Source organism: Bos indicus, chromosome 22 (genome assembly GCF_029378745.1).
Source record: "Bos indicus isolate NIAB-ARS_2022 breed Sahiwal x Tharparkar chromosome 22, NIAB-ARS_B.indTharparkar_mat_pri_1.0, whole genome shotgun sequence".
NCBI lineage: Eukaryota > Metazoa > Chordata > Mammalia > Artiodactyla > Bovidae > Bos > Bos indicus.
Genome location: NC_091781.1, coordinates 16,903,322 through 16,918,319, shown reverse-complemented (window position 1 = coordinate 16,918,319; position 14,998 = coordinate 16,903,322). Strand labels below are relative to the sequence as shown.

General features: G+C 53.1%; 1 protein-coding gene across 6 annotated transcripts in view; it reads left to right on the top strand.

Annotated features, from left to right (window-relative positions):
* MTMR14 (myotubularin related protein 14) overlaps nucleotides 1-14,990 on the top strand; it is a 44,680-nt gene extending 29,690 nt beyond the window's left edge. For 2 of the 6 annotated variants that reach the window (XM_070776258.1, XM_019984779.2), the window contains 8 exons: nucleotides 91-167; nucleotides 405-441; nucleotides 2,819-2,889; nucleotides 3,842-3,900; nucleotides 4,070-4,208; nucleotides 4,937-5,116; nucleotides 11,514-11,669; nucleotides 14,399-14,990. In XM_070776258.1, the coding sequence (XP_070632359.1) occupies nucleotides 91-167; nucleotides 405-441; nucleotides 2,819-2,889; nucleotides 3,842-3,900; nucleotides 4,070-4,208; nucleotides 4,937-5,116; nucleotides 11,514-11,669; nucleotides 14,399-14,582 (903 nt within the window). In that variant the 3' untranslated portion in view covers nucleotides 14,583-14,990. Of the gene's footprint in view, nucleotides 1-90; nucleotides 168-404; nucleotides 442-2,818; nucleotides 2,890-3,841; nucleotides 3,901-4,069; nucleotides 4,209-4,936; nucleotides 5,117-9,149; nucleotides 10,265-11,513; nucleotides 11,670-14,398 lie in introns of those variants that run through there. The other 4 variants (XM_070776259.1, XM_019984780.2, XM_019984781.2 and 1 more) reach the window with 3 other exon arrangements.
* The last annotated feature ends 8 nt before the right edge of the window (nucleotides 14,991-14,998 follow it).

The following is a 14,998-nucleotide window of genomic DNA, read 5'->3' as shown; positions in this document are numbered from 1 at the left end:
GCAGCCTGGTTGTTGGGGTTCTATGGGTGTGGTTCAGCCCCTGAGGCCAGGAGGGGGCCTCTCTCTCTGATCTGGACACGTCTCTTCCAGGACGGGCTCATCCACACGTCCCTGAAGCCCGCTGAGATCCTCTACCTCACAGTGGCCTACGACTGGTTCCTCTTTGGGTGAGCCTTCGGGGGACAGACAGCAGGCCGTGGAGTGGGGGCAGTGCCTCAGAACCAAGTGTGTGCGTGGGTGTGGGGGCTCCTGTGACAGGGTTGAAGGTGAAGACAGTCCCACCCCCTTGGGAAGACAGGAGGCGCTGGTCAGGCCCCCCGAGGCTGTGGGGCCGGTGCCATGGGCTCTCCCCGTTCTCCTGCCTGCGCACTGCTGGCTTTGACTTCCTTGCCTTCTTGTTTCAGGCACATGTTGGTAGATCGACTCAGCAAGGGAGAGGAGGTGGGTACTGCTCACAGTTGGCGAGCACGTGTCAGGGCTCCGCAAGCTCTGGCTCCTGTACTCCCAAGAGGGACAGGATGACGGTCGGTTTGGCATCCACACTTTGAGGCAGTTCTTTGCCTGGTGTGTGCTGGGGCTGGGCAGCATGGCAGGAAGAAATCCAGCCCAGCAGCCCCCGCACTGCACCTTAGTCCCCTGCTCTCTCAGGAAGGACACTTACCTGTGACCTTCCTGTGTCAGTCCTCCTCCCCTCTTTCTCTGCCATCCTTTTTATGGCTGACCTTGTTTTCTGCACTCAGCTTTGGAAGTAATTCACAAGTCGTTCCTGTGCCCCTCACCCTTACCGCTGAAACCCAGAAGCTCTTCCCTGTCCTCTGTCCTCGTCACACCCACTTGGCGACTTCAAGCCCTAGGGCCGTCCGTGCAGGCAGAGGCCTGCCTGCCCCTCACCACCAGCCCAGGCCAAGTCAGGGGCCCTGGGGCCCCTTCCTGTCTGGGCACTGTCCCTCCTTCCTCCTCTCTGCCCTGTCCATACAGCATCCTTTTTGTAGCCTTCGCCTTGTTACTCTTTTTTCAGCCTGTTTTCCCTACACGCAGACTTAGAGTCAGACTTAAGTGTGAACCCTAGTCATGCCACTTATACCTGGGTGATCTTGGAAAGTGTGATTAACCTTGAGTCTCCTGGTGTCCATCCTGCCGCCTCACAAGGAGAACGAATCCAGATGCCCAGCGTGGGAGTTGCACGCAGTGCTGTCTCTTTCTCCACACCCCCACCCCCCATTTTCCTGAAGCATCCTCCTCCCTTCCTGAGGCTGTCTCTTTCTGGGATCTTATCTTATGCCTTCTTCTTTTGTTCCTCCCTCTCAGCTGCTCCTCTCCCCTTGCAAATCTCTTCTGAGCACTTATCGCATCTGCCAGAACTGCAGAGCTCATAAGCCTGTTCCTCAGAGGCCTCCGTGAACTCTGTCAGAGGCGGTGACTTTGGCACGGAAAGCTGCACACACAGTCCCTTTGCAGCCTCTCGTTTTGAGACTTGCCAGGTGCTGATGCCCCAGGACCTACTGCCCGCCCACCGCCATGCTGTCCCCCATCCCCCGAGGCAGGCCAGGTTTCACCTCAGAGACTGGGCGGAAGATGCAGCTGAGCCCAGTGGGTTCTGGATTCAAACCCTGGCCATGTCTCAGTATAAACAAGAGGGTCTCCTCAGCCAGGAGGGCGGGCAGAAGGTGGGCTTTTCTCTTAGCCCCACCTTCTCTCCCTCCCACTTCACACACTCAAGATACCGATACTTTAAAAACATGCAAAAGGCTAGGACCTGTTAAACAGCATTCTGTACCCTTCCTTTGCTTTTGAGATTCTCCGAGCACATTAGCATATTAAAATCTGAAAAGTCTGTAATGAAGACATCTGTTTCATTTTATCTAACAGGGAATTCCCTGGCAGTCCAGTGGTTAGAACTCTGTGTTCAGAACTCCATGCCTTCATTGCTGAGGGCCCAGGTTCAATCCTTGGTCAGGGAACTAAAATCCCACAAGCCAAAAAAAAAGGAATTTTGTAACCAAGTTTTCAAACTGAACTGACCTTGGCGCTCTCCCTCCTCTTTTTGAGGAAATCTTACCAGGCTCTGGGATACTCTGTAGGTGTTTCTCCCAAGTGAGGGGTGGATGGACCACACCTTTCAGAATCACTGCAGAGACGGAGCATCGTGTGCACTTCGCAGAGGCCCGATGGACATGGGTGCTGGCTGGAAGGAAAGAGCGTTTGCCCACAGAGACGAGGATGTGGATGTGGGGCCAGAATTCAGGGCCTCCCCTTGCCTTGGCCTGTCTCAGACTTCATACTGACCCTGATCTCTGAGCAGTGCAGTCTGTGGGCCTGAACCACACTGTTTCTGGGTATTTCCCGTACGAAATCTGATTCCTTACCCTTCTGTGGTGTTCCTGCTGTGTCTTGCCTCCAGATCCTCTCTCTCCCAGCTGTCCTTCCCTGTGACCCTCTCTCCATGGTGTTCTCAGGAAAGACTGAGAGGAAGAAGTGGCTGTTATCTTCATCCTTTTCAGTAGCTTGAGAACACATGTGTGGAACTTGAAGATGGTTTGAAACATCCCTGGCTTACCCTCGTGCGTTCTCAGGAAGGAAACATAGTCCTTTCCTTCCTTGCCCAGCCTCGGCATGCCTGCCTGAACTGCTACGCCCTCTCTGGTACCCATTCTGCTTCCACACCAGAATATCTGACAGGGTCCCCAGAGCGGGGCTGCTGTCTGGCAGAGGTGACCAGGGTCACTGGCTGCCCTCTCCTGGGAGTCTAGCCACTTAGATCCTTCTCCCTGGGGAAGACTATCTTCTCATATGTGCTGCTTTTTGGTCTGTTTCTTAGATTTTTTTCTTCTGCTTCAATTTTTTGAAGCATATCATCTCTGAAGAGTTCTCTGCTCTGAAGACACAGAGGTAAGGAGAGACCTGCTCTTGCTGGAAGGCAGGTGCACTGGGAGGGGCCGTGCTAGGGCAGGTGGTCTCGCTTGCTGTCTTCTCCCCACCCTGCCTCCCTGCATGTTGGGCAGGCTGGCCTTCCGTCCCTGCCTTCCCTCTGAGGGCAGATAGGGGTAATTGGAGAGGGCCAGAGGGTGAAATGGCACCCCACTCCAGTACTCTTGCCTGGAAAATCCCATGGACAGAGGAGCCTGGTAGGCTGCAGTCCATGCTAAGGGTCAGACACGACTGAGCGACTTCACTTTCACTTTTCACTTTCATGCATTGGAGAAGGAAATGGCAACCCACTCCAGTGTTCTTGCCTGAAGAATCCCAGGGATGGGAAAGCCTGGTGGGCTGCGGTCTATGGGGTCGCACAGAGTCCGACATGACTGAAGCGACTTAGCAGCAGCAGCAGCAGCAGCAGCAGCAGAGGGTGAAGAGGCTCATCTTGTGACTAGGGGTGCAGGGCACATTGCTAGAGGGAAGGGATGGGGAGACCCCCAAACTGCCCTTGCCACCACCTCCAAGGCCAAAGTTCTCCTCCCTGAGTTGCTACAGAGGTATGTCTGTGCAGCCCCCCACCACAGAGCAGCCTGCTCCCAGTTTGGCACACATAGGGGTCTTGGCCGAGTGATGCTTTAGGGCTCCTGTGAGGATTGGTGTCTGTGCCGTGTTCCCTCACCTTCCAAATCCAGGCCCCTAATGTGTTGAGCCAGACTTGACCTCTGAGGGACCATGCTGACGGGCAGGAAGCAGGCTTTGCTGGCCTCCCTGAAGTGGGCCTTGGCCTTTTGCAACAGGCTAGGTAGGACCTGTCTCCATGAGTTTCCACTGAGTTGGAGCTTCTTTTCCAGGTGGGCAGCATAGTGGGAGACAAAGGATACCCCCAGTCCAATCTGGAGCTCACTGTTCTGGCTTCTGTTTATAGGAGGAAGAGTTTGCCAGCTCGGGATGCAGGCTTCACTGTGGAAGATATCTGCATGCTGAGTGAGTCATGGGCCCCGGCAGACTTCCTCTGTGCATCTTTCTGAGTATGGACCACATAGAGATTGTTTGTTCTAGAAACTTCTCTCTCCATTTGTATGGTGTAGAAGAGGTGGGGAATCGCTCATAGGAGAAGATAATATGCTGACTGATGGTCCTGGCCTCTTTTCAGGGCGGAAGGACCGTGGCAGCACCACCAGCCTTGGCAGTGACTTCTCTCTAGTCATGGAGAGCTCCCCAGGAGCCGCCGGGAGCTTCACCTATGAGACCGTGGAGCTGGTCCCTGCAGGAGCACAGACTCAGGCAGCTTGGTGAGGGCCAGGCTGGAACTGAGCTTGCTAACAGCTGGGAGCCAGGGCTCCAGCTCCAGGGAGCCCCAGGAACAAAGGGGCCCCAACAGTAGGCCTAAGAGCTCAGCTACCTGCCCTGCTGTCTCTACTGGGCCTCAGAGGCCAGCCATCTGGTTGGGGAGGGATGCTGCCATGCTGGCCCAAGAGCATCAAGGGCCAGTGCTCCCTGTGGGACAAAGGAAGAAGCTGCAGGGCTGGGCAGACAGGGTGGGGTGAGGGGAGGGTATTAAAGGGACTTCATGGGGGCACTCCCTTGTATCGATTGCCAGGGAGGTGGGGCCAAGCTTAGAAAAAGAAAAAAGTACTGAGTACGAAATGATGGTTGCGGATCGGGAGCTTGTTTGAGGGTCAGCTCCTTTGAGAATCAGATGACTTTTCTCCCTGGACAAAGGGCTCGAGATTTTGTACAACACTTGGAGGGAGGGGCAGTCCTTAAAACTGTTAGTTCAGAATCTGTTGCCCAGCATGTGCACTGAGGCCAGTAGGTCAGTGTGTTTGAACGCCATAGTCCCTCTGTGAAGACCCAGCTCTCGCTGCCTATAGCCAAGCCCAGGGGAGTGGTGAGTGTGCCCACTCCCATGTGGCATTTTTCTGGTGGAAGTAAAAACTGGACCCAGAGACTCAGCTCAGGTGAGCAGAGGGTGGGCCTGACGTGGCCCTTCACCAGCAGCCCTGTCTCCCCACCACAGGAGGAAGAGCCACTCCTCCTCTCCACAGAGCATGCTCTGGAACCGGCCACAGCCCTCCGAGGACCGCCTGCCTCCCCACCAGGGACTGGTAGAAGCCAAGTCCTCCAGCTCCTCGTCCTCGAACCATTCTGACAACTTTTTCAGGATGGGTAGCAGTCCCCTGGAGGTCCCCAAGCCCAGGTGAGGAGCTCCAAAGTCCTTCCCTCTTGATAAGACTGGAGCTTGGGATTCCAGGGCATGCGGCCTGGTAGGTGGTATATCCAGGAGACCAGAGGGGATCAACAGACTTGCAGGCTCACCCACTGTTTGTGAGAGCCCTCCTTCCTGGAACGCTGGCCGATGTGGACTCGAGAAGGTGGAGCAGTTGTGATGTGATGGGCAGGGAGTCGGGGCTGCCACCACCTGCTGCCTTTGCCAGGTCTCAGCCCCTGAGAATGCCACGTTCTGATTAAAGAGATGAAGCTGGATCCTCTGGAGTTGCTTCTGGATCTCCCATTCCTTGTCTGAATTGGTGGGGCATGGAAGAGAATGGCTAGTAGGGAGTCAGGCTAGATGTGTGTGGCTGGGGTAAACCTCACAAGACTGTACACCCGGCAGGAGAGCAACTCAGCTAGGACAGACAGGTGGGCCTGGAATGTGCTGCAGAAATCATGTTTCTCTGGTGAGATTAAAGCTGAGCACTGGGCAGGTTTAGGATTGAGGGATGGCCTGGCATTTGGGGAAAGGATTTCCTCACTGACCTCATACCTTCCAAGTCATACAGCCAGGGAAGAAATCCTGTGATTTATTTTTGTTTTCTAAAGCCTTGAGAATGTCTAGTCCTTCTGGAAAGAACAAAGCAGTGTGTGACTGAAGAGGTCCTTAACAAATGCCAGGGAGGAAAGACCTTTAGCAGAAAGATCATAAGTGTTGAAGTCCACTCCAGATTCAAGCCCAGCTCTGTCAGATTTTCCAGAATTTCAGGTCTCCTTGTAGCAGACATGTTACCAAAGAGGAAACTGAGCCCAAAGGTGGCAAACTTATTATATAAGGAAAGACCTGAAACTTTGGAAAATCTTCCTTCGCCATCCTCTGGTTTTCCCTTTCTGGGCAAAGACAGGCAATGGAGGAAAGTGGGGAAGAGCGCCCTCCCCTCGCAGGCTGAGCGGGTCAGCTCTAGGCGAGTAGGAGCTGCACTGTCCAGAGGGGTCACTTGAAGGTGAGCCCTTCAATTCCGAGCACTGCCATGTCTGCCAGTGCTATAGCTGAGTCTGGTAAGCAAAGGCCACAACCCCTCTGTCCCCACGGGTTGGTGGAGGCAGCTGAGCAGAGGTGGCACCCAGCAGATAAGCCCCCTAGCTGTGCTCGTGCACATCCTTGGTGCCGCCCCATGTCCATGTCAGCTTTCCTCAGGGCTGCTGTGGGGCTGCCGTGGCACCGCGTGACCCTCACTCTTGCGGGCTGGAGCTCCTGTTCACCATCCCTCCTTTTCTGCCTGTGCAACATTGCTGGACAACTGGGAAGGAAACCAGAAGATTCCCCTAGTCTCCTGGGTCCTCCTGGTCTTAAGTGTCCAATTGTTAGGGCTCCCTACTGAGGCAGCACCCCACCACTCACCTTAGCTCTTAATCATTTTCTTCTTCCTGACATTCATTCCAATTTTGTGATCATTTCCCTCTGTCTCCCCGGTAGTTTTCCACCTGCACTGGGCTCAAATGCTATGGCTGGTCCAGGATGGTCAGAAGGCTGAGGAGGATTGGGAGTGTCCTTCTGAACTTGGGACTGTGTGAGCTGGGGCCTGGTGGAGGAGGCTGGAATCACTGAACCAAAATGGGGCACAAGGCCTTGGAGAGGCATGGGGTGGACTGCTGTGTGGTTTCTGATGGCTCTGCTGGGCTGTTCTGACAGTACTTGCTTGTAGCCAGGCTGGACTGGCTACAGGCTGGCTAGGAGACAGGGTTCCAGATTGGATGCTTGTTTGCCAGGGGTTTTGAAAGACGAGATTCTGATTTAGAGCATTCTAATTATAATTATGTATCTCCATTAACATTAAAATTAATTTAGTCCTTCTTATCTTAAAGTGCCTGAGGGATTCTGTCATTAGCTTTCCTGCTACTCTTAGGAAACAATAACCAATCAGCTTTTTAATGCAGCAGGAGGAACTGTGTGGAAAGCTATGTGTGACAGCCAGAATTCCCCTAATAATATGAATTCTCTGGGTTTCATATGCTGCAGAGTCCTAAATTCTACGAGTGTATCTTTTTTTTTTAATTTTTAATTGGAGGATAATTACAGTGTTGTGTTGGTTTCTCCCATACTACCATGTGTGAATCAGCCATAAGTGTACACTGGGCTGAGCTCCCTGTGTGATACAGCAGCTTGCCACTAGCTACCTATTTTACATATGGTAATGTCTGTGTTTCAGTGTTACTCTCTCAGTTCATCCCACCCTCTCCTCCCCACCCACCCCCCACCATGTCCATATTAGCATATCTCGTTTAAGGTAGGACTGCTGGCAAAGAAAGCAATGGCACCCCACTCCAGGACTGTCGCCTGGAAAATCCCATGGATGGAGGAGCCTGGTGGGCTGCAGTCCATGGGGTCGCTAAGAGTCGGGCGCGACTGATCGACTTCACTTTCACTTTTCACTTTCATGCATTGGAGAAGGCAATGGCAACCCACTCCAGTGTTCTTGCCTGGAGAATCCCAGGGACAGGGGAGCCTGGTGGGCTGCTGTCTATGGGGTCGCACAGAGTCGGACGTGACTGAAGCAACTTAGCAGCAGCAGCATCTGGCAAAAAAATTGGGGGAGCTTTGTCCAAAGTTAAGAAATAGGTGTCGGGTTAGAAAGAAGGTTCTGTGGGGTGCTGATTCTTAAAGTTCCAACCCCATACCCCTGGCAAGACTGGTGGCCCTTTTGTGTCCTTAGTTGTCACTACAGTAGCTTCTGAGTTGTGTTTCTGGACCACTGTTAAATCTCTCATCATCTGCAGGGCTGGGCTGGGAAGAGGCAGGACGCCTCCCTGAGGCCTGGTCAGTAAGGTGCCCCTCTCCGTATGGTCTTGGTCTCTGCTCCAGGGTCAGACATCTTGGGGGCTGGGGATTTCTAACATTGTACATGCCTGGAGTGGGAGGATGCTATCGCTGAGCCCAGCTGGAGGCCAAGCTGCCTGAAGAACAGATGAACTTGTCTGAGGGACATCCAGCAGCCTGGTTGAATAGCTGAGTGACAACATAGGCACCAACTCTGCTGCCCAGATAGCCGCTCCTCCCCCACCTTTCCCCACCTACTGACTACTTGTTGTTACAAGCCATGTGCTGTGTCCCGGGCTGTGTTTAATGAGGCAGGAAAACCAGGTTGCTTTCTATGACACATAGGGTTCCTGTCCCATGTTTGATGGGTTCTCACTTGGGGCTACGGAGAAGGCAATGGCACCCCACTCCAGTACTCTTGCCTGGCAAATCCCATGGACAGAGGAGCCTGGTGGGCTGCAGTCCATGGGGTCGCTAAGAGTCGGGCGCGACTGATCGACTTCACTTTCACTTTTCACTTTCATGCATTGGAGAAGGAAATGGCAACACACTCCAGTATTCTTGCCTGGAGAATCCCGGGGACGGGGGAGCCTGGTGGGCTGCCATCTGTCACACAGAGTCGGACACGACTGAAGCGACTTAGCAGAAGCAGCACTTGGGGCTACAGGTCCAGACCAGGGATGAGTGATGAGGAGCGTTAAGGCATTACCAGCTTGAGACTGAGATGGATAAGAGAAAACTTGGAGCCTCAAAAAACTTTTCCTTGGGCTGCTGCATGAATGCAGAGGTCCCTGGTTCACACACACAGACACACAGAGCAATGTTTGAAGTCCAGGCTGGGGGAAACTTGATGATCTTTCAAATCTGATAAATCTTGTCCTAGCTGTCACTGAGGTCGAACACTTCCCTTCTGAGCTCATTTTTTCATCCCATCATTAAAGTAGGAACAGTGATCTTTGTCTTCATAAGTTTGGGTTTAAGTGAGGTGACCTTGGAAGCACTGTCAGCTCGACCATTTTCCAGTTTAAGGATGGCTTGGCCCAATGTCCCCTCCAGTCCTGTAGGTAGATGGGTGGAGGTGGATGCTGTATGTGTACTTGAGTTCAGGTGTAGGGAAGAAGGGCATGGGGCTTATTAAAGCTGCTTACGTTACCTGTGCACTGGGGCTAACTTGAAGGTTTTCCCTCCTTTCACTTGGCAGGTGCAGTTTCTTCCTTCTGGTGACTGTTTCCTGTCATCTTTAGGGTGTCCCCTCTCGCCAGCTAATTTAAATTGGCACTTACCAGCACCTCTGTGCTTTGTACAGCTCCTTGCTCTCAAACCCAGGAACTCAGTGGTTATGTTACTTTGCAACCCTTTCTTTGACAAAAGCCTCAGATAGAAAGGTTCATTTGGAGCCTGTGTACTCAACTCTTGAAAAAGATGCAGAAGATGGTTGGCTGCTTGCTGAGATTACTTTGTGACCCCTGGGATCAAGCGTCCTGTTGCTATTTATGCTGTCTACTTCATGCCACAGCTGTCCCCTGACTGCTTCAAGCATGGCTCTTGCCTGGCGCTGCTGCCTGCTGGACAGGGCAAGTACAGGGAACGCAGCCTAGAAGACCAGGAGCCCTTGCTGGGAACCTGTCTGTAACCACATTCTACCTGGCTGTCTTTTTCCCATTGGAAATGTGAGTCTCTGATAGCCCTGGGGAGTGGGGTTAGGAACATGGAAACCCCCATGTTCCCTGTTCTAGAAGTCCCTCATCCTCCCCAGCCACCTCTACTTCACATTACTTTCATTCCCTCAACACTTTGCTGTTTAACGATTGTTTTCCCAAAAACTGGAAAAGAATGTCCATCTTAAACTTGGAGCAATAGATGAGGTTTATGGAGCCAGACTGACCTCAAGAGGGGTTGCACCAACATGAGACCCCAGCATGACCCAGAGAAGACACAGGACCGGCCCCACACTGGCCTGCAGCTTGCTCTTACGTGTAGTCAGCTGTTTGATTTATAAACAGTTAAGGATCACCAAAGATAGAGCATCTGGCCACCAAGCATCTCTGCCTGGGAAGAAGGGAGCCTGCTCTGTCATCGCCAGGGCTTCCGCCAGGCGGCCCATCCTGTCCTCATCCACGCCCTGTTGTCACACACCTTCGGGGTAGGCCAGGAGCAAGGAATATGGCAAGTCGCTGTGTTGCAGGAGATTCCATCATGGCAGCGTTAATGTGGACAGCCATGTGTTTTCCCTGGTCTCAAGGTGATTCTGTTGTATGGCAAATCTGTAATCAAGCTTGGCTCTAAAAAATAAAAATCTCTTCTTGCACTCACTAACTGTGGTGGATCCTTGGGCAAGCGTCTTCCCTTGCCTGGGCTGCCATTTCCCTGCCTCTAAGATAGAGACGGTTTAGGATCAGCAGAGACGTAGCGCTGGCCAGAGCTGCACTCAGTTTGGCCACTGCTTGTGGATAAAGCTGGCCTGGGGACCCAAGGGGACTGTCACCTCAGTCTAGGAGCCCTTGACACCAGCCAGCTGGTGGGTCAAGGTCAGTTCATTTGTCAGTTCCCCACCCCCTATACCACGATTCATGCTTCTGCTCTGTTTCTGGGTCCCTCAGGAACACCTGCTGCTGTTCTTGAATTAAAGGATGAAGGGTCAGGCATCAAAGATGATACACCTCTGGGGACAGGGACCTGGTGTTGCTAATGGAAGGGCCTTGTTTGATGTTTTCCCGGCTCCTCCCCTCCTCCCCCACCCCCACTGGCTAGGCCACTGTCCAGAGACAGCAGAGAAGGCTTGGCTGTGAGTGGGGAGCTGGTGGCAGTGGTACATTCCCAGTGCAGCTTTGCTTTCCCCACACCATGCAAACCTCTATTTGAAAAAGGTCTGATGAAGCTGTCAAGTTGGCTGCCGGATTCATCCCTCCCCTCTGGGCATACAGTGAGTTTGCTGGGTTGATGCTTGTGAATACAAACTTTGGCTCCTGGAAGGCATTGCAGAGGAAGAGGGTGGGGCTCAGGGCACCCGTCACCCTCCTTTTCAATCTAGGTCACCACATCCACCATCCCCAGGAGACTCGTTCTCTCATCTCTTTGATAGGACCTCAGTGACCCTGGGCTCTGCATTGCCCATCCTGCCAGTCTTCATGCCAGGAGAGTAAGGTGATCTTGGCTCCTGGAGCCTTCAGTCTTGCTCCCCTCCTTGTGGTGCTGTTGAGATTTTACTAGTTTTGTCAGGCAGAGCAGGCACGCCCTGATCCCCGGCTTTGGTTGCTTGCTCACCTTTGTCACCATGCTTTGCTCTTGTTCTTTTGCTCCTGTAAATCTTTGCATGAAGTATTGTCCTCACAGCTAATCCTCTCTTATGGTCTTGACTCTTTTTTCTTGGTCATAAGCTGTGCAGCAGTTTTTGCACTTTGGGAGAAAGTGCAAAAGTTGACTCTACAGATGCTCTTCCAGTAGGCCCCTGTGGCCAGGTCCCAGGGCCACCATAGCCCTACCCCGACCCCGACTCTTCCAGGACCTCCCCTGTCAGGCATATGACTGACTACATCATCTCCCCTCTCTCTCCTCTTTGCCCCAGATCAGTGGACCATCCCCTGCCCGGATCCTCTCTCTCCACAGACTTTGGCAGCTGGCAGATGGTAACAGGCTGTGGCAGTATTCAGGAACGGGCTGTCCTGCACACAGACTCCTCTCTCCCTTTCAGCTTCCCGGATGAGCTCCCTAACAATTGTCTGTAAGTGTCTTGCTTGAGAAGACAGGATGCCCCTTCCCCTGCCTGTGTGAGAAGCTGGCAAGCAGTCAAGTGCTGGCCAGGAATGAGATAGCAGCTGGCCTAAGGGAGCTGGCCTGGGCTCCCTGCCCCTCCTGAATGTCTCCGCTAAGTATACCTCACTGGTCCTGCACCCTGAGGTGTGAAGGGGGCTGATGGGCTGCTCAGGAAGGGTGCTGGAATGTGTTCACTCTCCCCGGCCTCTGAAACCCATCCATGGATGTCTTGGGGCACATCCTTAGGGAAAGCTGGCTGGACTCTAACTATAGAGGATGCTATTTCGGTCCAAGGCTTTGCCTGACATGAGAATCCTTTGAAAGCGGAACAGTGGGGTAGTGAAGGTAGGTGTATGGTGGAGACAGAGCCAGAATGGAGCTGGGTTAGCCCAAGGGCTGTGCTCCCAAGTGGAACCGAGGGTTCCTTGCTGTTCCCTGCCCCCTTTTGTCATCTGCTTTTGCCTTTGGTCAGGAAAGAAAATTGGACGGGAATACTAAAGCCCACGCCTATAAACTCCTCTCCCTCCAAGGCTCCAGTACTGGGCCTCCAACTCAAGCAGTGCATCTACTTGAGCAGCTGCCTCTCAGGCTGCCCTGCCCCCTGCCTGCTCTGCCGTTTCACGGATGTCAGATGGCAGGGAGCCTCCGCTGGCCTGGGGAGCAGGATCTGACTGTGGCTGCCTGACAGCCTTCAACTCCCTGCCCACTACTGCCCCCGACATGGGCTGAATGAACTTCAGGTGCTGGGTGGTCGTCACCACCTTCAGGATCAGCTCATACCCTCCAGTACTGACAGGTTGGAGGCAGGTTGCCTTTGGGAGCTGAGACGGATTCTGCCTAGGGCAGGCAGGGGCCAGACCTTGGGATTCCCAGATGGTCCTCACAAGCCCTGGCCCTGCAGCTCAGGAGTAGCCCAAGGACTTCAAAGGCCTCTAGGGCTTGGCACAGCTTTCTCTATAGCCACTCCCTTAAGCCAGAAATAAGATCTCTTAGAAAAATTAAAGACATAGTTCTCTTCGTGTTTCCGTAGGCTCTTGCTATTGAAGCCAAAGAGCCTAGGAGCTGGAGGAAGCTGACATCTCTGCCCCTGCATAATAGCACCCTCACTTACCTGGCATTATCCACTGAAATGGGCAGCTTCAGCCCTGGATCCTGTAATTAATGCCTTAGGTAGTTCTCTGTGCCCCTAGCCATTCCTCAGGTTCTGGGTGGTTCCCAGAGGAGGGCTAGGTTCTCCATGATCCCATGGCCTCTGAGATTGCAGGGTGGGCATGGGCTCAGGGTTGATAACTGGGGAGATCACATAGTATGTGGGTTCGGTGCTTTGGCTTTGGTGTCTGAGAGAAATCGAATCCAAATCCCAGCTGTTAGGTTTACAAGTTCTGTCTTGGGGTTGAACCCTTGACTGCTATGAGCCTACTAGCTCCTGTCTTGAGAGGGAATGACACTGTAGTAGCTCTGCCCACCTTGTGTCCTCAAGCGGATCACATATCCTCTCTGGGCTCCAGGTATCTTGTTTCTAAAAGAGGTTGTGATCTTTCCCCTTTCTGCATCCCAAAATAGGGGCAGTGAGAATGCACACATACGGACCTTCAGATAGTCCCTGTGAATATGAACTACTAATCTGAATTTCTCCTGGTTATATGCTCTAAGGGAAAGCTAAAGAGGCACACATGGTCTCCAGCCTATGTGAAAACTAATTAGGAAGTAAAGAAGATCTAGGGCCACGAGTCTCCCCCACATGCCAAGAGAGACTTGGGAGTTGTTCATGGTATTGCAGGAGTCCAGGATCAGCCTCATTTCTTTGTGCTGCCGCTACAGTTATTTGACTTTTCTTCGCCCTAGAACCTGCTGCTACTTCTGCTATTGCTGGTATTTCTCTCTCTGTCGCACACGCACACATACACAGCCCCCACTCCCACCAGTCTGCTTTTCCTGGGTCTGCTGTCTCCATACTTAAGCCCTGGACTGTCATTTATCCTCACACTTCCATGGGCTCCCCAGGCCCCAGGTACAAGTCATTTGGGCTTGGGAATTGGGGATATTGCTGCCGCTTCTGACAGATTCACAGGAGGAATTACCCAGGCATTGGTCTCTTAGGGGAAATTTTGGAGGGAGTTGGTGTTCAGGGCTGGTCTTGGTGCTTAGGTGGATAGGAACATGAGGGCTCATCTCATGTAGGTCTGTGACTTTTTCCCTAATTGCATCCCTCCTGCCCCTAGACTTTATAACTTTGAGTCCAGAGGTTGTGTGTGGTTGGTACCTCAGCCCTTTTCTATGAATGACCCTTCAGGTTATCAGATAACCTCATGTGAAATTCACACTTTTTGTTACCCTTCTTGACTTGTGGTAAGTGCCTGTAGAGGCCAAGAAAGGAAAAGCAGATAGAATCAGAACGGAAATCCTGCTGGAAAAGCCAGCCCCTTCCTAGACGTTTCCGTGGGGACTGCAGTGACTAAAGGTGAGGGCTCTGGCCTCTCCAGGTAGGAACAGCAGCCTGAGGGAGAGTTTAAGATGGGAACAGGACTGACCATTTCACGGGTGGTTCAGGGGCCTGAACCACAAGGCAGCATGGCCAGGGGCAGGTGCTGGCCTTGTACTGCCGAATGCAGGACAGGCAGTGGGGTGTAAGGATGAGGATGATGGATCCTGCCCCTGGATAATGCATTAATTCTCTCTTTCCCTCCCTCCCCACAGACTTACAGCCCTGAGTGAACGGGAGACCCGGCTACAGGAGGTGCGCTCAGCCTTCTTGGCTGCGTATAGCAGCACAGTGGGGCTCCGCGCAGCAGCCCCCAGTCCCTCTGGTGCCATCGGTGGCCTGCTGGAGCAGTTTGTCCGTGGCGTTGGACTCCGGGGCACCAGCAGCAGCACCCTATGAAGCAGCCAGCTCACAACAGCTTCCTGATCCTCTCTCACCTGAGCAGAATCAAAGCCATGCCCAGCTAAGGGGTGCTTCAAGGTTGGGGGGAAACTTCCCTTCACCATCACGCACATGGCAGCCCCGAAGCTGAGCAGGACCGAGGACGGGGTTCTCCCACCCCCAGCTTCCTGACTGGTGTCTGCCGACCCACTTGTCACTGCCTCCCACCCACCTTAGTCTTTGCCAGGATTCCTGTCAACTCTCAGAACTGTGTAGCGTTTCCCTGGGGCCTTGGGGGAGGCTGAGATTTCACAAAAGACCTCCACTTTCCATTCTTGTCTCCTGGGGAGGAGGGGTCACCTGCACTGAAAATGAGGCAGTTTAACACAGATCACAAAATGAAATCAAAGTCTTTTTGAACAGCTATTTTCTTG